Source organism: Gopherus flavomarginatus, chromosome 2, assembly GCF_025201925.1.
Source record: "Gopherus flavomarginatus isolate rGopFla2 chromosome 2, rGopFla2.mat.asm, whole genome shotgun sequence".
NCBI lineage: Eukaryota > Metazoa > Chordata > Testudines > Testudinidae > Gopherus > Gopherus flavomarginatus.
The window spans coordinates 268,852,188-268,876,224 of record NC_066618.1 but is presented as its reverse complement, the minus strand read 5'-3'; the positions used below and the strand labels follow the sequence as shown (position 1 = coordinate 268,876,224).

At 40.3% G+C, this 24,037-nt stretch overlaps 1 protein-coding gene and 1 long non-coding RNA gene across 3 annotated transcripts in view; both read right to left on the bottom strand.

Moving 5' to 3' along the window:
- EMC2 (ER membrane protein complex subunit 2) overlaps nt 1-24,037 on the bottom strand; it is a 64,116-nt gene that overhangs the window by 15,075 nt on the left and 25,004 nt on the right. For both annotated transcript variants that reach the window (XM_050941241.1, XM_050941242.1), the window contains exons 4-5: nt 20,834-20,919; nt 16,669-16,726 (exon numbers count right to left, since the gene is read on the bottom strand). In XM_050941241.1, the coding sequence (XP_050797198.1) occupies nt 16,669-16,726; nt 20,834-20,919 (144 nt within the window). The remainder of the gene's footprint in view (nt 1-16,668; nt 16,727-20,833; nt 20,920-24,037) is intronic.
- Nucleotides 21,633-23,576, bottom strand: LOC127045476 (uncharacterized). The gene is made up of 2 exons (XR_007772750.1): nt 22,833-23,576; nt 21,633-21,970 (listed from the first exon to the last, which is right to left on the bottom strand). It is a non-coding gene; the product is annotated as an uncharacterized LOC127045476 (long non-coding RNA).

Genomic DNA, 24,037 nt, shown 5'->3' with positions numbered 1-24,037 from the left:
CTTTCTGCCCCAGTCCATCTCCTTTGAAAGAGATCCTAACATTCTAAATAGCTGCTTTTTGCCTGCCCTCCTGTCTCTCCTTAAACTAAACAAACAAACAAACAAACAAACAAACAAACAAACGTACCATTTTTCTTCCTCCTTTTCCCACAAGTTACACTAGGCTGAGCCCGAGGATGGGCTTTATTAAATCTCGGACCTGTAGAAGCTTTACAGCAAAGGTCCCTAAACTGTGAGGTGCACCCCTCAGAGGGGTGCAGAGGAACATTCGGGGGAGGTGGGGCACTGGGAGGGCACACCATCCAATCCCGCTCTGCTCTGGTCTCACCCCTAGCCTCACCTCCCGCCCCTGCCATCAAACCCCAACCTGGCAGTGGCTCCGCACCTGGCCTCGCCCCCAGCCTAGGCCACTGGCTGTGGCTCCATTCCCAGCCACAGCCCACAGCTTCCGTCCCCGCTTACCTCTGTCCGTGTCTGCTCTCCCAGGAGCTGGGACCCTGTTCCTGCTGAGGCGATGTGCAGAGAGGGATGGAGGGGACAGGACCATGAAAAGTCTGGGGACCACTGCTTTACAGGCTGATCTCTCATAAACAGAGCTATGATTTTTTCACACTTTTTTTTTTTAAGCAAATTTCATGGTATAGACGAGGGGCAAAAAATGCTAAATTATGAAAAGGTCACAAAAGGGCAACCCTCCTTCAGAGTCCTCAAGAAAGTCACCCCCCCATTAACACTACGCTCATACATTTTTCTATATGAACACACAAAATTTGAGAAAAATGAGTAACAAAAGTAAACCATGTAAAGAAAATATCGAAATGCTTGGGTTGCCTAGAAATGAACAATTGTTCAATAAATATTGCCTCATTTTTTATTAAAGAGCTGTTTATTTCACACTGTGAAATAATATTTCTAAAATTCACTTCTTTATGTCACGCCATCCCAGCCACATAGTCAAGCATGGTCTTCTGCAGTCTCTACATTTTTGGCTACCCTTAATTCTTTATTAATCTCTAATTACATACTCATCCTTTTAGGATTTGCCTAATTTAATTTCTTCTAGGTTGGAAGCAAGCATGTAACATTCACTGTAACAGAATTCAAGAACATAAAAAAAATGAGAATGGCATACTTAGAAAGAAACTTGACATTTACTGAAGTTTATCCTTCCTATTAACAACTTTGGCCCTCTAAGATTAAATGAAAACTTGAGCAAGTCTGGAAAGAAGCAACACAAGTTCTGTAATTATGCTCTAGAAGAAGTGATAACTCAAGTAATCAAATCCCAAACTCAACAGCATTGGATTAGACTAGTACTTAGAAGATAAACCTCTAATTTTCCACAATTCTTCCTCTACTATGGGTAATATAGTAGGTATAATTCTTTCCTCTGAGTCAGTACTATATCAAAATAAAGTGTAGGTCTCAGTATTAAACTTCAGGTGTGATGCAGAACTGAGATCTTAGCATCACTAGTCATGAAAATTCTTGCTGTAGTTGGTATATGGTGCCATGGTACTTAATGGAAAAATGAAAGATGAACTCCTTGCCCAGAAGAGATTAAAATTAACTTTCATACAATCAGTAAGAGTAAGGGTAACAAGTACATGGACTAAATGGATAAGGGAGCATGAATGCTTACTGCCTAAGGCCATGTGGTTACTCCTATCAGTAATGAATACAACTTGGAGGTTCCACAAGATTTTTTTTAAATGCTACTCCTCTCATTTTTTTAACCAAGAGGACGAAGGTCCGTGGCATCATGATAGAAGGAGTTCTGAAGAGCAACTGGAAAGACAGAAAGCACTGCTAACAAAATCTGGGTGAAGGTTAGGTCATGTGGAAACTCGGCAACATCGAGGCATGCTGCTAGGACAGAACAAAGGGGAAATGAAATGACAAAAGCCAAACTATGTGGGATCTTGAAAACAAGGACATCATGCTTTGGGACTTAAATTTAATTCAGAGGTAGAGAGGAAGCCACCAAAGGGATGTGAAGAGGGATCAGTGTGGTAGGTCTAACTCACAAGAGCAGTCATGTTAATCCATGTTTCCTGGCCATACTACAGTTTGGGTAATAATGTTGATACTTCTACTTTTCATGGGAGTTGCGCAGCTAAATCCCCAATTGGCTTTGACAATTTCTAGCATTAGTTATACACAGCAGCAATATACTGTACACCACTTCCCTAAGTTTTTAAAAATTGTATAATGAGGTGATTTAAAAATATCTGTGATGAAATATAACCAAAGGTAACAGACAAAAACAATGTATTTAATATGCTCAACTGTCAACAGTTTGCAGAGATTTGTTTTTATTTTGGCTGTCTCCCTAATAAAATAAAATAATAATATCTGTACTGTTTTTCATCAGTAGATCTCAAAGCACTTTACAAAGGAGGTCAGCATCAATATCCCCATTTTACAGATCCAGAAACTCAGGCACAGGGAGGGAAAGTGACTAGCCCAACGTCACCAAGCAGGCCAGTGGCAGAGCTGGGACTGCAACCTAGGGCCGCTGTGTTTTAGTCTAGTAGTCTCCGATTGAGAGAAATACTGTCTCTATATTTGCAACAAAAAGAATAATTTGTGTAATAATGTATCACAAGATGTAACATTTAATCTAAACCATTTGGAGACTGAAACCAGTGCAGAACACAATAGCTTGCTTCTTGAGCAGGGTATCTGCAAGCATCATAATACCAGTGCTTTGGATCTGCACTGGTTGCCCAAGGCCCTCTGAGGGGAGTTTAATGTGTTGGTTATGACATACGAAGACCTACAGAGAAAGAAGCTATTTTTCGCAGGTGACATGCTGACGGAGTTCATTTCTGAATAATTATTTTAATGATGGTAGGGTTTGCTGTAGAACTAGGTGTCAGAGATCCTACATGCTTCCATAGGTGTATTTGCTATTTAAAGCAAAATAAATAATTACTCAGTAACAGAACTTAGTTCTGTAGCCACAAAAGAAAAAGAAACACACTCTTATATTCCCCCATTTGAAAAGGAAGCTTTTGGATAATGTTCTCCAATAGCTATTAATTTTATGCCCTAAAATACAAAACAAACAAACAAACCAGGAGACTGAACAGAAACCAAACTGTTTGGGAACTTAAATGAGCTGTTTAATACAACAAACCAACCAATGCATCCAATAACTTCAACTGCAACAACATACAGAGCAGACAGCTCGCTCTCCTTGAAAAGAGAGTGTTTCTTTTCGTCTGAATGAAGCGCCTTCAGTTAAGTAGGCCCTTCCAGAATAGCTTGGAAATAGACTCTCAGCTGCTGCAGTTCTAGTTGCAGACCACAGTATTCTTCTAGACAGCACAGACCTTTCAGATCCCAAGCCACCTATTTCTGGAAACTTGACATCTTTTTTAGGACACAAGTATAAACTGATTATCTGCGACTAGCACCTACTGGATACATGGTCACATCAGAAGATCACAATCTGGAATGATTAGCAGGCTCGGATCAGTAGTGCATAGCATTCAGGTCTGAGATGAATTACGTGCGCAGTTTAAAGACATTCCTTCCCTGCAAGCTCTGCTCCTACCTGCACCAAGCCTCACTTAGTCTCTTGAGCACTACACTTAATTTTCTGTTTCTAATATTTTCCCCATCACTGAACCACAACCGCAAACAGAACAATTCAGATTTTTAAACCAACAACCCATCACCTCCCAAAAAGTGCCTTTTTGGGTAAATGTTGAATAAAATGTCTTATGCCTTACTTACAAATGGCAACTCTCAGCTGAAGTGAGAGTTCTGGACATTTAAGAGTTGTGCAGCATTTCACACAGAAAGCACAGAACCTGGAAGAACAAAGTGCTTTTACAATGGCACGGAGTAAAAGAAATTGGTGAGTTAATGTATTTTACTGAAGCGATTTTGTTGAAACTATTTAAAATTGTTGGGAAGGATTTGAAAGGAGGGTGTGACTTTACTAGGTTTTCTATTAATAGGTCTAAAGATTTTCAATCTCATCAGCAAAATAAAAGGGAAATTTTCTGAATACTGTACTAGGAGTTCACATACTCATGTGTTCAGCACTGCCAACCTGAAGCATTAAAAAAAAAATCATGAACCAAGCCCACAAAATCATGAGATTTGATTTTTTTTAGAAAACCAAAGATTCAAAATTATACATTTTCATTTTTATTTGTCCTCCAGTTGAAGACCATTTAGAATGCACTGAGGTCAAGTTTTCAAGCTTTGCTGCAACCATGAGGGCTAGAAAGTTTACCAAGAAAAATTTGAGATCCTCATGTAAATCAACAAGACTAATAGCTCAGGCCTTAAGAAAAGCCCCACCACTATCACAAGGACTTACATGAAAATCGTGATTTGGGGCAATACTGTGTTCTAATCCTCATTCTGATTTATACTCCAGCGGCAGCCTTGAGCAGTAAGTCATTCTGTACCTCAGTCTGGACATCTGTGAAATGGGAATTATACAGTAACTCCTCATTTAATGTCATCCTGGTTAACTTGTTTTGTTGTTATGTCACTGATCAATTAGAGAACATGCTTGTTTAAAGGTGTGCAATGCTCCCTTATAATGTTGTTTGGCAGCCGCTTGCTTTGTCCACTGCTTGCAGGAAGAACAACCCATTGGAGCTAACTGGTGGGGGGAACTTGGAACCAGGATGGACCGGCATCCCCCTTATTAGCTACTCTAAGTTCCTTGTGTGGTAACCGCCCAGCAGGCTATCAATTGCTGGGCAGTTTAGGTGTTCCTCCCCCTACTGCTCCGTGCTGCTCCTGCTCTCTGCCTTGGAGCTGCTCCTGGGAGCCTCCTGCTTGCTGTGCAAGGGGTGGTGGGAAGAGGGGCGCTGATGTCAGGGTGTCCCCTTCCCCCCACTCCTGTATCCCATCTCCACGGGGGGTGGGGTGGGAGAGGAACAGGACAGGGTTCAGGATGGAGGTAGCTTGCTGGCAGCAGCTGTTGTCTCAACTTGCTGATCTACTTAAAAAGGCAGTGTACTTGGAGTGGGGTTAGTGTAAAGAGGCAATGCGTGTCTCTCTCACACACACACACACACACACACACACACACACACACACACACGGTCTTTTACTCACACACGCATGCATGCTTCCCCCTCCCCTCCAGCACTTTGGAAAGTGGAGGGAGTGGTCCAGTGGGATAGCATGGGTTCATCACGTTCAGTTTCCACAGGGAATGTTTGCAGCCACTGACATGCCTCTATTGTGTCTCCTCCCTCCATTCATGCTGCCTTGTAGAGTGTGAGGCTAAATTAACAACAATAAAAACAATGAGGAGTATTTGTGGCGCCTTAGAGACTAACAAATTTATTTGGGCATAAGCTTTTGTGGGCTAAAATCCGGTTCATCAGATGCATGGAGTGGAAAATACAGTAGGCAGCTATATAGTCACAGTACATGAAAAGATAGGAGTTGCCTTACCAAGTGCGGGGTCAGTTCTAATAAGACAATTAAAGTGGAAGTGGGCTATTATCAACAGGAGGAAAAATCACTTTTGTAGTGGTAATCAGGGTGGCCCATTTCAAGAAGCCGTGAGTAACAGTAGGGGGAAATTAGTTTTTAGTTTTTGTAATGACCCTCTACTCCCAGTCTTTATTCAGGTCTAATTTGATGCTGTCCAGTTTGCAAATTAATTCCAGTTCTGCAGTTTCTCGTTGGAGTCTGTTTTTGAAGTTTTTTTGTTGAAGAATTGCCACTTTTAAGTCTGTTATTGAGTGTCCAAGGAGACTGAAGTGTTCTCCAACTGGTTTTTGAATGTTATAATTCTTGAAGCAACTCCCATCTTTTCATGTACTGTGTATATACATTTGCCTACTGTATTTTCCACTCCATGCATTTGATGAAGTGAGTTTTAGCACATGAAAGCTTATGCCCAAATCAATTTGTTAGTCTCTAAGGTGCCACAAGTACTCCTTGTTTTTGCTGATACAGACTAACACAGCTACCACTCTGAAACCTATTAACAACATGTTAACTCTTGAGGGTTCAGCCAACTGTTAGTTCGTCATTTAGCAGCAAGACATTCCCTGGGAAATATCCCACCCTCTGACTCCACCACCTCAACCAAGCTTCACAATCATCACTGCTGTGTACAGTATTTAATTGTTTGTTTAAAACTTATACTGTGTATATGTATAATATTGTATAGTCTTTTATCTGGTGAAAAACATTTCCCTGGAATCTAACCCCCCTACATTTTCATTAAATCTTATTGGGGAATTCGATTCACTTAACATCATTTCACTTAAAAGTACCATTTTTCAGCAACATAACTACAACGTTAAGCAAGGAGTTACTGTACTCCCTTATCTCCCAGGATGTTGTGAGGATGTTAATAAGGAGTTGAAGACAGATAAGTAAATTATTATTATTTACACAATTGGCAAGATTCTCTGTTTCTGCATGTATGACTTTGAAAGATTTTATAATTTAGATGCAGCTTGGCAGACAAAAGCTAATTCATTGTACTTTTGCATACAAGGAGAAAATAGCAGTTATATTCTAAAAGACTTGACATTTATTTGTTCCACACACCCAACTGAATACCATCCTCAATGGCAGTGGTTATACAGACAGTTTATAATTATCATGCACTTTAGCATGCTTCAGGCAGTATTTTAGCTAGTGAAAGTAAAACCCAATAAATTTAAGAAAGGTAAACATTGCTGGAAAACTAATGAATTTACAAATCTCACTTAGTTAATTTAGATTTGGGTTTTCAGTATTTCATAATATATGTTCACCCAAAACTGCCCAAGAGAAACTAAATTTTAATTAAAATGCAATCTCAAAAACATACTATAAGTGTTCTAAAAATGAGAGCAGCTGTGGAAGTAGAAAAATAAAAGCTGATACCCTCATAGCTAAGTTTGAATTTACCTGAAGAAGTACTTCACATTCTTTATATCTCAGCAAAAAAGATTTAAGAACAAGTTTGAGATACAAATGGCTATTTTATCCTTTCCAGCTCAAGAAGAATTTCAGGTTCAGGGAAAAAATGTCTGTTATTGCAACGATATCTATGTTGCTTGACCATGCAGAACTTACGATATGGAATTCCCCCTATCAATTTCTCAGTGTTTAAAACAAAACACTGGAGCAGCTATTGGCTAACTCTGTGAAGCCAACATTCTTAATGGAAAGAAATGTCATCTTAAAGAACACATACTATAATCAGTATCATATGGGCTAAGGTGCTTTAGAATGCCACATATTTCTTTATTAAACAATGAACCTTTCCAAGCTATTTCTTTTAAAAACTAATAATCCCCATTCTGGCTCAAGAACTAATCCTCCATTTGTCATGATTCTTTTTAATTAGCATTAAACAGACTAAAAGTGAAGTGAGGATTTGAGCATTTATCAACTTCTACATTTGATTAGTAAAAACATATCAACAGAGAGTCTGAGATCATTCTAAATTTCATGGTTGGAAGGAGAGTATTATCAGGAGATGGTTTTGCAGTTACTGACTCTCTTGCATGAAAGAACAGTTCCACATTTTGTGTAACTGGTTTCAGTGTTACAGAAATTAAATTTTGTGAATTATAAAATGAATGAAATTCTTCAAAGCAAAAATCAAGAATATTTTTTGTTTTTATCCATGGTCAAATTCATTTTTATAAAAGGGTCAGTAACCTTCTGAAACTAAAGACCAGATCATTTTCTTCAAACTGCAAAAAAACAAGGCAGAAGTAAGAGAGAACAAGAATTTTACAGCTGTTACTAAATGCCACCCTCTCCCATACAGCTGGTTGGAATGGCTCTTCTGTAGATTTGTTTCTTTCCCTCAGAGCATACTGTTGGAAAACTGCTGCTCCTCCACAAAGGCACCAGAATGTGCAGGTCCCTCAGGATCCCACCTGACCTCCTCCAGTTGAAAAGTATGTGAAGCCACTAAGGGAGGCAGAGAGCATTTTGGGCTGCAGCATTGTTAACATGCTGATGACCTTTAAATCTACGGTTGCCAACCCTCCAGGATTCTCCTGGAATCTCCAGGAATTAAAGGTTAATCTTTAATTAAAAACTATGTGGTGTGATGAAACCTCCAGGAATATGGCCAACCAAAACTGGCAACCCTACTTAGACCTATGACACCCAGATTCTACACAGTCTCACTACTCTTCCTGTCTTTGACGGAAGTACGGATCTGGATGAAAGTGAAACAGGTCTAATCCAAACAAACAAGACAGTAGTTGTGCTTGTTGGGAGTGGGAGACAATATGAGGACTGAGCAGAGGTTGTGTTTGCACTAGCTATTGAGGACAATATACCTGATTTCTGTTGAAGTTATCCATAGCCTTGAGATCCTAATGATGCAGCTAGTACCAGGGTTCCCACATAACATCAGATACATCCAGCTTGTGCAGAATTCAGCTACCTCCAAGCAAAATGGGGCAGACAAGTGTAAACATACATGGTCAAATCCATGTACTGCTTCCATGAACATGTGACCAAGCTGTTAGTGGAGATTATTTTTAAACCCCTGGATGGTCTGGGACCAAATCAGAACTCTGTGTTTGGATGTAAATTCCCTGTTTAAGTACCTTCCTGAATCAGGGCCGAAGTGCACAAGTAATTCCAGTGAAGTCAATGGAACTACTCAGGCTTAAAGTTAGACACATTTGCAAATAAAGAGAATAGAAAATGTCAAGAACAATGTGAAAATTCTACCCAAACACAGACTTCTGATTGTTCCCTTAGGTAGGGCTAAGGCTGGACTTCTAGGCAAATGCAGCCTTCTTCACTGGAGCATAGCTGTTGCTAGAAGATACAACCCACTGTCAATCTAAATCTGATTAGCTGAGCTGAAGAATAAGAGGAAAGTTGTACCTACAGTGGAAGGATGGTCCAGTGTCCAGAGTGCTAGCCAGGGTCTTCAGACACCCAAGTTCAGTACTGTGCTCCATTGCAGACAGTGTGTGACCTTGGGCAAACTGTTAAATGCTAGATCCACAAAGAGGAATTAGGCTCAGCATTGCAATGCCTAATTTCAGGAACCATGCTGTCCAGTGGAATCCTCAGCCCCAAGTTAGGCACCCAGGAACAGGATTCAAAGAAGCCTGCATGCTGAGCAGGGAGCTGCCTAAGCTAGCTAATAGGAAATGGAAGGAGAGGGGTGGGGCCCAAGCCCTGCCCCTGAAAGGGAATAGGCAACTAACTCTGGGCTGCATTCACAGCTATGAATTCTCTCCTGAAGTCAGGTGCCTGAGCCAGGTCAGCACTTTCCTCACAAAAAAGGGATGATGATCAGGTGGTGGTGGTGGTTTGCCCTCTTATACCATACAGCTCATTGGTTAGAGCACACATGGAGGATGTGGAAGACCCACCCTGGTTCAAATCCCCACTCCACCTGATTCCAAGCAGAGACCTGAATCCAGATTTCCCATATCCTTGATGAATGCCCTTACCACTGGACGCTAGGGCATAAGGGAAGCACCAACACACCCTAATGTGCTGTGTTTCATGTAGGGCCCAGTCCAGTAGGCATGTTCTTAGACAGTGCCTCTGAGAATGCTTAGCGGATTGGGCCTGCAAGCAAGATAGGAGGAGGAACACTTACTCTGAGGATACTGCCGGAGCCACGGTGATAAGCAGCCTGGTGGCATCACAACTAGGGCAGCTATGCATATGCCCATCAGCAGAAATTCAGACACTTTGGGAACTTTGCTGGTGGAAACATAAGCACCTACAGCTTTAGGTGGCTGCTGAGCCAGGGTTTTGAGAATCTAAATTTTTTATTTAGGTGCCTAAAGTAGCAATTACATGCCTAAATCCTGTTATGGTCTAGCCCAGGGGAGGGCAAACTACAGCCCGCGGGCCAGATATGGCCCATCAAGGCTTTCAACTGGCCTGCAGGATTGCCAGCCCCGTGGCACAGCAGTACTAAGGCAGGCTCCCTTCCTGCCTCAGCCCTACACTGCTTCTGGAAGCAGCCAGCACCACATCCCTGCAGACCCTGGGGAAGGTGAGGGGAGGGGATAGAGGGCTCCGTGCACTGCCCTTCACTGCAGGACCACCTCCTGCAGCTCCCATTGGCTGGGAACGAGAAACTGCAGCCAATGGGAGCTTCAGGGATGGTACCCGCAGGTGAGGGCACCATGCAGTAGAGCCGCCTTCCCCACCCCACCCTACCCCCAGGAGCCACTGCCAGACATGCTGGCCACTTTTGGGAGCGGCACAGGGCTGGAGTAGAGAGGGAGCCTGCCTTAGCCCCGCTGCATGCCGCTGCTACCCAGGAGCTGCTTGAGGTAAGCAGGGCCGGGCCGGTGCCCGTACCCCGAACTCCTCCTGCACCCTGCACTCCAACCCCCTGCCGCACCCCTCCTGCACCCCAACCCCCTGCCTGAGCCCACTCCCACACTCCCTCCTGCACCTCAACCCCCTGTCCTGAGCCCCCAGCTGCAAACCTCCTGCATCCCAACTCCATGCCCTGAGCCCCCTCCTGCACCCCAACCCCTTGCCCTGAGCCCTTCCTGCACACCACACCCCCTCCCAGATCCCACACTCCCTCCCACACCCCAATCCCCTGCCCCAGCCCTACATTCATGGCCTTGCACACAATTTCCCCACCCAGATGTAGCTCTCGGGCCAAAAAGTTTGCCTAGCCCTTAGTCTCTCAGAGGGGTGTTATCAGGATCTACACATTCAAGATTGTGATATGCTCACATACTATGGCAATTGGGGTATATAAGCACTGAAGGGAGACAGACTGATAGATACTCTACTTCAGGGATAGGCACGTGAGTTGATTTTCAGTGGCACTCATGCTGCCTGGGTTCTGGTCACTGGTCAGAGGGGCTCTGCATTTTAATTTAATTTTAGATGAAGCTTCTTAAACATTTTAAAAACCTTATTTACTTTATATACAACAATAGTTTAGTTATATGTTATAGACTTATAGAAACAGACCTTCTAAAAATGTTAAAATGTATTACTGGCACATGAGACCTTAAATCAGAGTGAATAAATGAAGACTCGGAACACCACTTCTGAAAGGTTGCCCACCCCTGCTCTACTTACTCTGAACAGGTTTATTACTAAATCCTCTACAAGAATACCATTCAAAACATAGTGATAGTATTCTCAAACCTGTTAGTGGGGATACTAAGAACTACATTATAAAAAATACTCCATAAAATAAAAAGGTCAAAAGTTGAATCTGGCCTCAAATCTTGTTGTTGTTAAAAAATTTATTTTACATTTTATAAAGGTGTTCAATTATTTATTTTTAATTCCAATAGAAACAGTTAAAGATCAATAAATTTCAACTCCTCTCTAGCAAACCAAAAGACTAGATCATAATGCATACTCACAAGGGGCTGGATTTAAAGTAGCTCAGGTAACCTTAATTCTGGCATTTCTTAACTTTTGAGTGCTTAACTTTGCACAGTTGTTTTTTAAAAAAAGCAAATTCCTAATATTGTTTTAAACTGAAAAAATAGAATTTCTATTTGGAATCATACTGACTCCTAACTTGGGTCATCAGCAGGGTTCAGATATTGCTATCCACCAGACAGACCCTTTAACACTAGAGTTAACGCAATAACGGATAGCAGCAGCAAGCTAATATACTCAGTGTGCAACACACTCTAGAGGAGAATGACACAGTCTTTGCCACTGGGTTTTATAGCTATATGTTGACAGCAGATGATTGCAGAGACTGAATTCCGAAATTCAGTTTTGGGTTCTAGAAGTGATTCTGCATTATGGGGTTTTAGCTCTTTTAGCCCCTTCTAATCCTGTGTCCCCAGCCTGTCTGTGTCTCCCTCTGCTCCTATCACCCCACCTGGGCTCCTGTCCCTCTCTCATTCTAGCCACACCCTAGATTGTTAACTCTTCAGGGCAGAGATTCTCTTTCTTTGTGTTTGTTCAGTGCCTAGTACGGTGGAACCCCGATCTCACTACTGTAATATAAATAAAACAATTTTAACATGGCTCCTATATCGAATGGCTTACTTTTCTTCCAGCCGAGATCTGAAAGGGAGAATGAAATGTTCTTAAGTGAGCTTTTACATTTATCCGAAATTAAACACCTACTTCAACCTCCATCCTTAAATAGCTCAATAAAATAGTTGTTTGCAGTGTTGTTGTAGCCATGTTGGTCCCAGGATATTACAGACAAAGCAGGTGAGGTAATATCTTTTATTGGACCAGTTTCTGCTGGTTTCCAGTGAGACTAGCTTTCAAGCTTACAATGAGTTCTTCTTCTGGTCATTCTCTTAATTCAGTAGTTTTAAATCGAACAAAAACTGACATGAAGATGGACTTTTGTATTTCATGAACTTAAGTTCATAATTCCATTTACCACAATTAAAAAAATCTGCTAGATCTCAAAAACAAATGCTTTCTTAATCTTTGTACAGTTCCCAAGCAGCTTTTTGTCTGAAATTGTCAATCCATACAGCATGAGATTTTTTACATGACTTGTGTGAACAAATGTCTGTTTCACTTACAGCATTTGCCAAAGAAAAAGAAAAAATGTTTAATATATCTAAGCAACTCCATGTGTCAGCATACCAGAAAAAACTGCTACATGGCAAAGTGAGTGCCAAAACAAACTCAGCAATGGTTACTTTTTTAAAACCCTGAAACATTTATTTTCCTACAGCAGCCACATGTGTGCATGGAAATAATTAACAGGTAGATGACAATTCCAATACCTGACAATTTATCAAAAGTTTTTATTTGACTTTCACTCTTCAAATGCAAGACTGACACAATCTGTTCTACAGTTATCTTTAAAATACCACCATCATGCTTTATATTGAACAGAGCCTCCTCGATTTTCAGAATTTGTGAAAGTCAAGATGTCACACACCTGTTCTAATATTTCATTTTACATTATTTTATACCTTTCACTATTAATGACTTTATGTATTTAGGATTTTTAATGGAGAAAAACATAATTAGGTAATTTCGTCAAGCATGATGGTTCCTTATTAAAACAAAATTATACATTTAAATAAAAATATCCAACAAACCACAGATTCGGATGATGTTAACCATTTGGAAACACCTGAAAAGTGCACTTGCCAAAAATAAATACTTCAAAAGCTTATGGTCTACCCAAATCTTATATATGGAGCTCCATTTTCCATTGGTTTCAGCAGAAGATCACAAAACACGCACCAAGCTGACCTATTCTTGTAAAATGTGGCTATACTTTAGAAGCATCTTTGCTTGGTTTCAGCATGACTTCTAGAGAAAGCTAAAATGGGGGGTGAGTTTTGTTCTTTTCACCACTGGACAGACTTCTGCTCAGTTCTCATGAGACAGAAATTGTTGCAAAAAGACACAATTTAATCTAACTCCAAAATGGGGCCATCATCAATTTAGAAGCATGCTATTTGAACATCCTTTATTTACATTCGTTATAACATGCAAGATCCATTTCTTTCAAAAATGATTTACATATATTTTTTCCAACTTTGTGCATTTGATAGTGGTTGGTGTAGAGTTATTTTCAATCAGACTGTCCCTGTATAGTCAGTTTCCCTATGTTTGCGTGTGTCCTTCAAACACGAATAGGAAACCAAGGAAAATAAGCAGATCACAGAAAAGCTAGAGGAGTCTGAAATCCATTGCTGAAGGTGAACATGTGACTTGCAAATCCTCTGGCCTGTCTAGAATATCAGAAAGAATCATACTTCTGTAAGTACCTATCAAAAACTGAAAGAACAAAAATCTTCAGGAAGAGTACACAAGACTCTGTGGCACCAGCCTCCTGAGAGATAAAAACAAAATGATTGAGTTAAAAGGACACCGTCTGACTTAGCTGCAATTCAAGAGGAGAAAGAATATATAACAATTATGCAAAATGCATCCCCATCAAGTTTTTTCTCTTGCCTGTTCATCAGTAAATAACAGCTCTTTTTTACCACTGAGAACAGTTTCATTTGAAACCCACGGAAGAAAAAATACATTGGAATGAGAGGAAGTGAAGGAAATCAGATGCATCATAATACTGAAGTGGATGCAAGTCAGGCTGCAAGTCAGGCTATGTAAACACAGTGATGTACAATGCTAAGCCAAGAGACCAATGAGTCTCACTGCATGCAAGATCCAGTTACTATTATCTCAACCCTACAAACACTAATACACGAATACACTTGAGCAGGGGTTCTCAAACTAGGGGTCGGGACCCCTCACGAGGTTATTACATGGGAGGTCATGAGCTGTAAGCCTCCACCCCAAACCCTGCTTTGCCGCCAGGTGTTAAATATATTAAAAAGTGTTTTTAATTTAGAAGGGGGGGGTCACACTCAGAGGTTGCTGGGTGAAAGGGGTCACCAGTACAATAGTCTGAGAACCACTGCACTTGAGTATCTATGTACACACAAATAGTCACAATGACTTCAATGGGACTTATGTGTAAAATTACTTATGTGTAAAAGCATTTGCCTGATCGGTGACTAAATATACACTAACAATGGGAGCCAAGACTATGTGACAACATATAACTTAGCACTGCCCTTTTGGGTTATTTTACTAGCTATACGTTTTGAATATGAATTAGCCATCATCCTTTCCTACTAAAGAAGACCCCAGAGGGTAAGAGCATAAGCTGTTCAGGTCAAGGGCTGTACCTTCTTTTGTTTTTATACTTTGCCTATGGCAGGACATTGTGGGTACTATGGGGGGGGGGGAAAGAGGGAGGAAGGGTTGCATTAAGCATTAGAAAAATACGAAGATGAAACAATGAGCTGTAGGTTAGAAAGCCCCTATATACATTCAGTAGTATTCATGAAATTTCCAACTATATTCGTGGGGGAAGAGGGGAGAAAAGCACTCAAATGCTGAAATGTCCCAAATATCTTAAATGACATGGCAGGACATTGCTATTGTTCAAATACTCTCTTTTTTGTCAAGTTCATAAAATTCAAATCCTGTGCAACTGCAGTTCCCATTCCACATGATGTCAATACATGCATCATACTGCTATCAAATCCTTAGAGAACAGCACTCGAGATGAAAGCCCACCTACAAAGATGTTGCGAGCCAGGATCTCCTCAAGCCCTAAAATGTTAGCATTTTTTAAAAAAATAAAATCTTATTTTATAGTCCACATAAATGTTGAAAGATACAATATTCAGTGGTGTGGAGAAGGACATCACAAATATTATTTCTAATATACAGGCTCTGCTTTCCAGATTATCTATTAAGAAATATCAACAGACTGTACTAGGGCATCCCACTGAGTAGATGCCACCAGTTGCAGGGCATCTGGGTTTAGTGGATCCACAAAAGAAAAGAAAGGGTGATTTCATTTTAGAAATATCCTTTAAGTGCCTTTAACCTATTTATTAGGAGAATTTCAGTTCTTGATTCAACTTTGCAAAACTCCTGTGAAAGCCTCCAAGATGACTGAGGACTGACTTACTAGTAAGACAGGACTAGCGATATTTTGTCTGTCCAAAAAAACCCACGAAAATGGGTTAATTTTGCAAAAAACTAGTTTAATTTAGTTGATGCTTGAAGCTAGTAACTGCAATTTTATAAATCTAAAAAATAAAATTTTGCTAAGTGCTCACAAGATACGCAGGCGCTATTACTAATGCTCAAACAACTGTCATGCACCAATGCTGATTTTATAAAACCAACAAAACCACAGGACAAAATTAAGTCCTAAGAATACATGGAGAAATTTACTAATACAAAAATATTAAGAAACAAGAAATCATTACCAAATTAAAAAGGCATACTGACTACCTCTGTTAATGCATTGTAACAGAATCTGGAATCAGTCAACTGCCACACAAAAGATCCACACCCACCTTTACCATATCATGGTAATTTCCAACTTTATCCAACAGCTGTGACACAGATGAGCTGCAGCCAGCATGGTGATGCTGGAAAAAGTTAATCATTTGCACCTTCAACTATTTTGCATATCAGGTGGCAAGATAAAGTCTCAAAACAAGAAAGTCCTGCAAAGTAATTCCACAACCAGCACTGAAGTAACACTTAAAGAACACATAGCACTGCAGTACTGCAAGTGCCATCTGCCTGGCCAATGCCCATAATCTCTGCATGGTGATTTTTTTTTTTTTTAAGTGAACAACTGTTCAATGAATTGCAGTTTGACTCAAGAGCAAGTTTATAGCCTTCCAGCTATTACACTGAGATAAGTACTGCACAATTCAAACATTCCCAGAACATATTTGAATTATATTTTCAAAATCAGACTAACAGAAGGTAGGGATAGGAGAGACATAACAGGCTAGTTTTAGTCCATCTACCATCTAGTACAGGACTGCTTGACAGCCCAAGCTCAGCCAAATCCACAATGTCCACACTGCTAGCTTTAGCACTCTAGCTCAAGGCCCACCAGTGCGAGTCTGTCTACCTAGGCAGGGAGGCTGACTCCCAGCCACAGTGTAGACATACCCATTGAGGTCAATGTACAGGACTACCATTTACAGTGACAGGCTCTCAAAATTCAATATACATAAAAGAAAATGCAACCATGAATCCTTCTGACGAAAGGAAATTAAATAATTCTGAAGACAATTAAATGCTGGAATATGATACTAGGAAGTTTTAGAAAATGATTTATCAATTATCCAGTGATGTCACTACACTTATACTAGCAAAGGTTTAGTACAAATTAAAACAATTTAATATTATTTCCAGAGAAACCATCTAACTTACTGTATTGGTTGAATCTTCTTGTAAAATTCTGTCATATAGCTGGATGGCATCATCATACCTATTTAAAGAAATAGAGGTGAATGCTAGGAAATACTGACTCAGCTCAATTATTTGGTTAAAAAGTTTTTGATTGGTTCTGTCATAGGTTCCTTCCCCACTCTGAACTTTAGGGTACAGATGTGAAGACCTGCATGAGAAACCCTAAGCTGAATTACCAGCTTAGATCTGGTTTTGCTGCCACCACTCCCAAGTACTAACTCCCTTCCCTAGGTAGTCTTGAGAGACGACTTCACCAATTTCCTGGTGAACACCGATCCAACTGCTTGGATCTTAACACAAGGAGAATTTAACCATCCCCCCTCCTTACCCCCACCAGTTCCTGGTGAGTCCAGAGCCAATCCCCTCGGATCTAAAAACAAGGAAAAAATGAACCAGGGTCTCAAAAAAGGCTTTTAATTAAAGAAAAGAAAGGTAAAAGAAAACCCTCTGGGAGATAGCATACAAGCTGATCTCACAGACAACAGATTCAAAACACAGAGGATGTTCCCCTGGGCAAAAACTTAGTACACAAAAGAATCCCCTATTTGATCATTCTTCTAATTGCACAAAGACAAAGTCACAAAAGAAAATAAACATAAACCTATTTATTCTTTTCTAAAACTTACTACTCTGATAAGAGGCTGGTTCCTTGATCTTTTCCACTCTGGCCAAAACTGAAACTGACCAAGACAAAGGGAACTTCCCTCCTTCCTTTTGAAACATCCTGTCCCCCCATTGGTTCCCCTGGTCAGGTGTCAGCTAGGCTAGGTGAACTTCTTAACTCTTTACAGGTAAAAGAGGCATTAACCCTTAATTATCTGTTTATGACAGGTTCCGTAATTAGGTAACAGCATTATAGCATTCTCTATACTTGGTACAGTGTTAATCTTATATAGCTGCAAAGGAAAATGTGTACCAGTCGCTGAATTTTACTGTCCTTACATAAATGTTTGCTTATGCAAAACTCCTGTCAAGGAAGTCTTGAGTAAGGACTGCAGCATTGAGTTTCACCAAAAAAATGGAAAAAAAAATTGCAGTTTTTAATGGGATATTATATAGATTGCATCAGAAACAGGGCAGGTACTTTATACACCCATTGTTTCTTCATTCTTCCTTTTAGTTTCCTAGAAGGCCCTTTATTCTCTCTCTGACCGCACGCACACACACACCAACACAATCATTTTAAAGGCTACTCTATTACAGCAGTGGTATTTCAAAGCTCCAGAGAGTCTCATTTTGGATATAAAGTTTCTCTTATGATGGTGTAAAGTATAAACAGCAGAATATAATGGATTGTGAGGCTACCTCAGGTACCCCACATACTCCTAGTCTATTGCAGTCTATTGCAAAAATGAGATTAAGCCCTTCCAATCACAAGAACATAGATTCACTCCATTATAATTCTGCTACTAGAAATATACACAAAATAAGTTAACCTATGTTGCTACAATGAATAGCTCTATTGTTTTAAACCCCCTCTGAGAAACATTCATCGTTTCATCCAGCCATTTCATAGCCTGAGCTGGTTCTATACCAAGGATCAGCAACCGGCAGCATGCAAGCCGATTTTTACTGGCACGCTGCTGCCAGCCGGGGTCCCAGCCACTGGCCCTGCTCAGCCCGCCGCCAGTCTGGGTGAATTGAACCCCCAGCAGGCAGCAGGCTGAGAGGGACAGGAGGCCAAAACCTCGGCTGGCAGGAGCCGACGGACAGAACCCCAGACCGACAGCAGGATGAGCCGCTCAGCCTGCTGCCGGTCTGAGGTCCTGGCTGCCTGCCCCTTGCCAGCTGGGGTCCCACTGCCAGCCTGAGTGAACGGAACCCCCGACCAAGGTAATACCAGGTACAAAATATATGGGAATGACAGAATAGGTGCACTGGTAGAGGAGTGGCACCATGTGTGAAAGAAAGCATAGAGTCAAAGTAAAAATCTTAACTGAATCAAAATTGTACCATATAATCTCTAAGGATAGAAATTCCATGCTTGATCAATAAGAATTTAGCAGTAGGAATACACTACCGACCACCTAACTAGGAGGGTGACAAGGACTGTGAAACGCTCAGGGAGATTTAAACTATCCTCACTGTGCAACACAAATGGCAGATGAAATTCAATGTTGATAAGTAATGCACACTGGAAAAAATAATCTCAATTATACATACAAAATGATTAGATCTAAATTAGCTATTGCCACTTTAGAAAGATCTTGAGTCACTGAAAGTCCAAATAATTCTCTCAAAACATCTGCTCAATGTACGACGACAGTCAAAAAAGCTAACAGAGTGCTAGTAACCATTAGGAAAGGAATAGATGGGGCACGCAACAGCTTCCATACAAGGAGACTGTTCATCTTAGAAAAGAAATGAGTAAGGGGACACATGATGGAGGTCTATGAAATCATGAGTGGATGGAGAAAGTGAAGTGTTGTTTAGCCCTTCACATAACACAAGAACTAGGGATATTGCCCGATGAAATTAACAGACAGCAGGTTAAAAAACAAAACACACACATAGAAGGAAGTACTTCTTCACACAACACACAGTCAACCTGTGGAATTTATTCCCAGGGGATGCTGAGGCGGCCAAAAGTATAACCGGGTTTAAAAATAAATAAATAAATAAATAAAGATAGGTTCCTAGAGGATAGGTCCATCAATGGCTATTAGCCAAGATGGTCAGGGACACAACCCCATGTGCCATGTGTCCCTAAACCTCCAACTGCCAGAAAGATCTGGCACTGGCCACTGTTCAGACAGAATACTGAGCTAGATGGACCAATGTCTGACCAAGTATGGCCATTCTTGTGTACATATGCCTGCCTCTGGTTAGAATACATTTGTCAAAGGCATGGGTCAACATCTTTAGTTTGGACAGAACTGACCTTCACATTTTTGAGCAAGCTTGAGAAAAAATTTTTGCTACCTATCCCACAACCAAAACCAGATTCCTGTTCACCATGCTACACCAATATGCACGCCTGAGCTAAGAATTATGGGGAAGGATTAGCAAGACATCTCAAATCAACTCATTTTACATAAGAGTGGGTGTGAAAGGAGGATTGCTTAGGTACCTTAGCCTCATGCTGCAGCAGAAGAGCCCAGCATTCCATTCATTTCAACCCAAACAATAGGCTTCATAGATTCATAACAATTTACAGTTTCAAAACATTCCTTGCAACAAAAAGAAAGGATGAGAAACATCTGTTAAATGAAAATGGGCTTTTCCCCCTGTATGTGTCCAATGTCCTGGAATCGGGATGGCACACGGGCATTAGGCCTCAAAAGCCAACACTGTAAGCAGTATGTTACAGGAAACAGTTCATGCTAGGTACCAATGTTCCATATCAACAGTTACTAGAAGTCCTTTGCAAAATTGCTAGTTGCCACACCACAAGTAGATAGATGGCTTTGGAATAGGTTATTGGAACTTGATATACAACGTGTCCAAAGGGGCAAGTCAGTCAAAGACTAGAGGTGCCCTACCCTACTCCTGGGGTCACCTTTGTGGGAAAAGTCATATATTATGGACAGTGAACCCATCTGTAAGTTGTCTGAACCACCCTACATAAAACGTAATAGAGTTATAGTCCTTCAGTAGGATAGAGCAAAAGCACCCAGAAGAGTTAGGGTTTTCTCTTTTATATTCTACAAGGTTTTTGGAGTCATTTCTATACAACCCTATTAGAGTTTTATCCACAAGGACAAAGACTGGGAGAAGAGCTATATTCATCAGTTATTTGGGGCAGGGCAACGGTTTTGAACGCTACTTGGAATTCTGGACCATTTCGATTGAATATGTCGGTTTATAGCTGTGGCATACAGACTTAGTTTTGCCAAAAACTGTGTAGTGTTTTACTGTCTATAGTTTGATGATGGCAACTAAAAGACCTTTTAAATCTGTCAAGTCCAAATGGAAGATTACAAGTACTGTAATGTTGTGCTAGCCAAAATACAACAGAAGTGCCTAAGCACAATAAGCTCATCATACACGGTACTATTTTTATACAGGAAAGAGCATTGCATTCATTCCCTCTGTTCTAAATTTTACTGTGGGAAGAATTCCTTTTTAAAGAGATATCAAATACCTTTTCCAGACAAGAATTAGATTTTTTTAATTCCACCATTACCTTTCCATGTATTCAAATTTCATGCCAGTTAATCGCTTAACTCTGTGGCTCCCAGGGAATTGTCGCCTTAGCTCCTGAAGACAAAACTACATAAATAAAATAAATTCCTCAGAGTTAGTGATTCGGCTTTGCGTGACAAATATTACTTACCACATTTAAAAAAAATCAGAATCAGAAGGCATATTTGTCACCAGCACTTCCTACCACAACCAGAGAAAAAGCACATCAACACCTAGAAAAAGTCTACTTCCTGTCCAGTGATGTCACAAGGATTCCAGAATATGTAGAGAGACCATAGACTCCAAGCTAAGAAAGACTCATGGCCAGCCATTTAAAAAAAATTATTAATTACTGTCAGAGTTTTAACTATTTAATTCAGCCAATACCCTGTGAATATAATTATTCAACACATGGAAATAAAAAGAAAAAAAAAAACAGTCCTTGACTGACTAAGTCAACAACCTGGAATGTAACTTTTGATTAAAACAAAACAGCAACTTCTGGGATAAGCCATAAAATGTATTAATAAAGACAAGCTCAGAAACTGAAACCTTGTCAGCTGGAAGACTTAATTACAAGATGAATTTTCCATGCAAGTAGCTAGACCATCAGAGCTCCTTGGAAACAGTTATTCAGCTTGAAAATTAAGTTTGTTTTAAAAAACTCTTTGGTGCTTTTCAGTTTTGAGGCCTTCCTAAATCAGTACACAAAAAAACCCCACCTCATCTATAAAGACAGACAATAAGAGTTCAGGTGGCACTTTTTTGTTTAATGAATGTATTTATTATAATGGAAAAAATTGCCTTTGAAAGAAGCTGTTTATAATGGTTTGCAATACAAAGTAAACATTTATATACAATAATGTTTGTGTCACTGGGTTCGATCAGTCTTACAGGCACAGGAGATGCAGTATACATACTCCTGCAAACAGTGGGACAGCTGGGCAGGAGAAGGTTGTTTGTTTGGTTTTTTTTTCCTTTTTCTTTTTTTAGTCTCTGCTGCTACCTGATTGTGTACTTCTGGTTCCAAATGAGGTGTGTGGTTGACTGTTCAGTTCATAACTCTGGTGTTCGTGACTCTGAAGTTCTACTGTACTTCAACAGGTAGGTTTCTTAATCTTAAGTGTCTGGTCTAATCCTACAAAGGCAAAGAAAATATAACTCTAGCATGTCACACACAGGTTTTGCAGGTGTCTGTCAATAGTAGGTGATCTCAGTAATGCCAAGTGTTACAAAGATGGAATTGGCTACATGTAGTATATGCATGGATTATGCACAGCTGTTTGGTGCAAGGGAATGAAGAAAATAAGAGGACAAAAAAAGAAAGAAATGAGGTGAAAACCATCTCAGACTTCTCATTTGGAACAGAGGACACCAGTCCCTTAGGAAAGATGCATTACAGCTGTCAAGTGCTCCACTGCTTGGAATTCAAAGACTATTCACATAGTTGGCTGCAGCTGTAGCAAAAAGCCACTATAATGTTAGCCAGTTTGAATTAAATGTGTGGACCTATAACAAAACTAAAATAACTCGAACACAGATGTAAGGCTTACACTAAGCTTTTAGCTTATACTCAGTGCTGTGGATAAGCAGCTATACTCTCGGATCATGCTGTGTTCCTCACAGGACACTAAGAGGCCAGTAGTTCAAACTGGAAGCTGCTACTTGGGTTATTAGTAAAACACAATATTTGGCAACTTTTGATTTTTTTTTTCCATGTTGGTCCATTTAAGCATTTCACAAAAGCATTATTAAAAACACCCCCGAGATAAAAAATACTTCAAAAAATAAGTGGAAAAAATAGTATTAGAAGAGGCTTCTCTCTCATCCTATTTATTTATTTCCTTAGTGGAAGAGAAGACTTATTTATGAGAGGAATTCATGAGGCTTGCAGAAAGTGCAATATGGTATATTACGTTACTGCAGATATTGAAGTTAACCCTAAACATGGAACTCAAGATCATTACACTTTTCTAATCCTGGCTATTTGAGAGACTGACCCTCTCCCAGTTCTATACTGCCATAGCTGTGGTTGGTGAAGGCACTTGAACTGAACCCCCGGCATTTAAGTGTGCACAAGGCACTGTAACAGCAGTCTCCATGCAGGACTCTGAACTGTGGAATTCTCTCCCTCCTTGGTTTGAAGAAGCCCAGGCCTGTTGACCTTCTGGGCACGACAAAACACAGTTTCTTCTGCCAGGCCAGGCAGGAGAATGCACAGAGGGTTGAAATGCGTGCACAGAGGTCCTTCTGTCATTTTTCTTTCCTGATTTTGGGAAAGTTGTTTAGTCTGCTTTTGTTTGCATTTTTAATCCATTGCAATGCTGCTTAGAGCCCTGGATAGACTCTTTGTCTTCAGTCCACTGATATAATATGCTGGAGAAAGAATTAGTTCACTAACCGCACAACGTTAAGAATTATTAGCTAAAAATCTTACTTTCTCCCCCTGCATTTAAGTAATAATTTTAAAAACAAATGGCTGAATGAGATAGATGAGCAAGCACCAAGCTGGATGAGCAAGCCTCTCAGAGAGGTGATTAAGAAAAAGCAGAACGCCTACAAGGAGTGGAAGATCGGAGGGATAAGCAAGGAAAGCTACCCTATTGAAGTCAGAACATGTAGGGATAAAGTGAGAAAGGCCAAAAGTAACTATAGGCCTGTTAGTTTGACATCTGTAGTATGCAAGGTCTTGGAAAAAAATTTGAAGGAGAAAATAGTTAAGGACATTGAGGTCAATGGTAATTGGGACAAAATACAACATAGTTTTACAAAAGGTAGATTGTGCCAAACCAAACTGATCTCCTTCTTTGAGAAGGTAACAGATTGTTTAGACAAAGGAAATGCAGTGGATCTAATTTACCTCGATTTCAGTAAGGCATTTAATATGGTTTCACATGGAGAATTATTAGTTAAATTGGAAAAGATGGGGATCAATATGAACATTGAAAGGTGGATAAGGAACTGGTTAAAGGGGGGACTACAAGGGGTCGTACTGAAAGGTGAACTGTCAGGCTGGAAGGAGGTTACTAGTGGAGTTCCTCAGGATCGGTTTTGGGACCAATCTTATTTAATCTTTTTATTATTGACCTTGGCACGAAAAGTGGGAATGTGCTAATAAAGTTTGTGGATGACACAAAGCTGGGAGGTATTGCTAACACAGAGAAGGACCGGGATATCATACAGAAAGATCTGGATGACCTTGTAA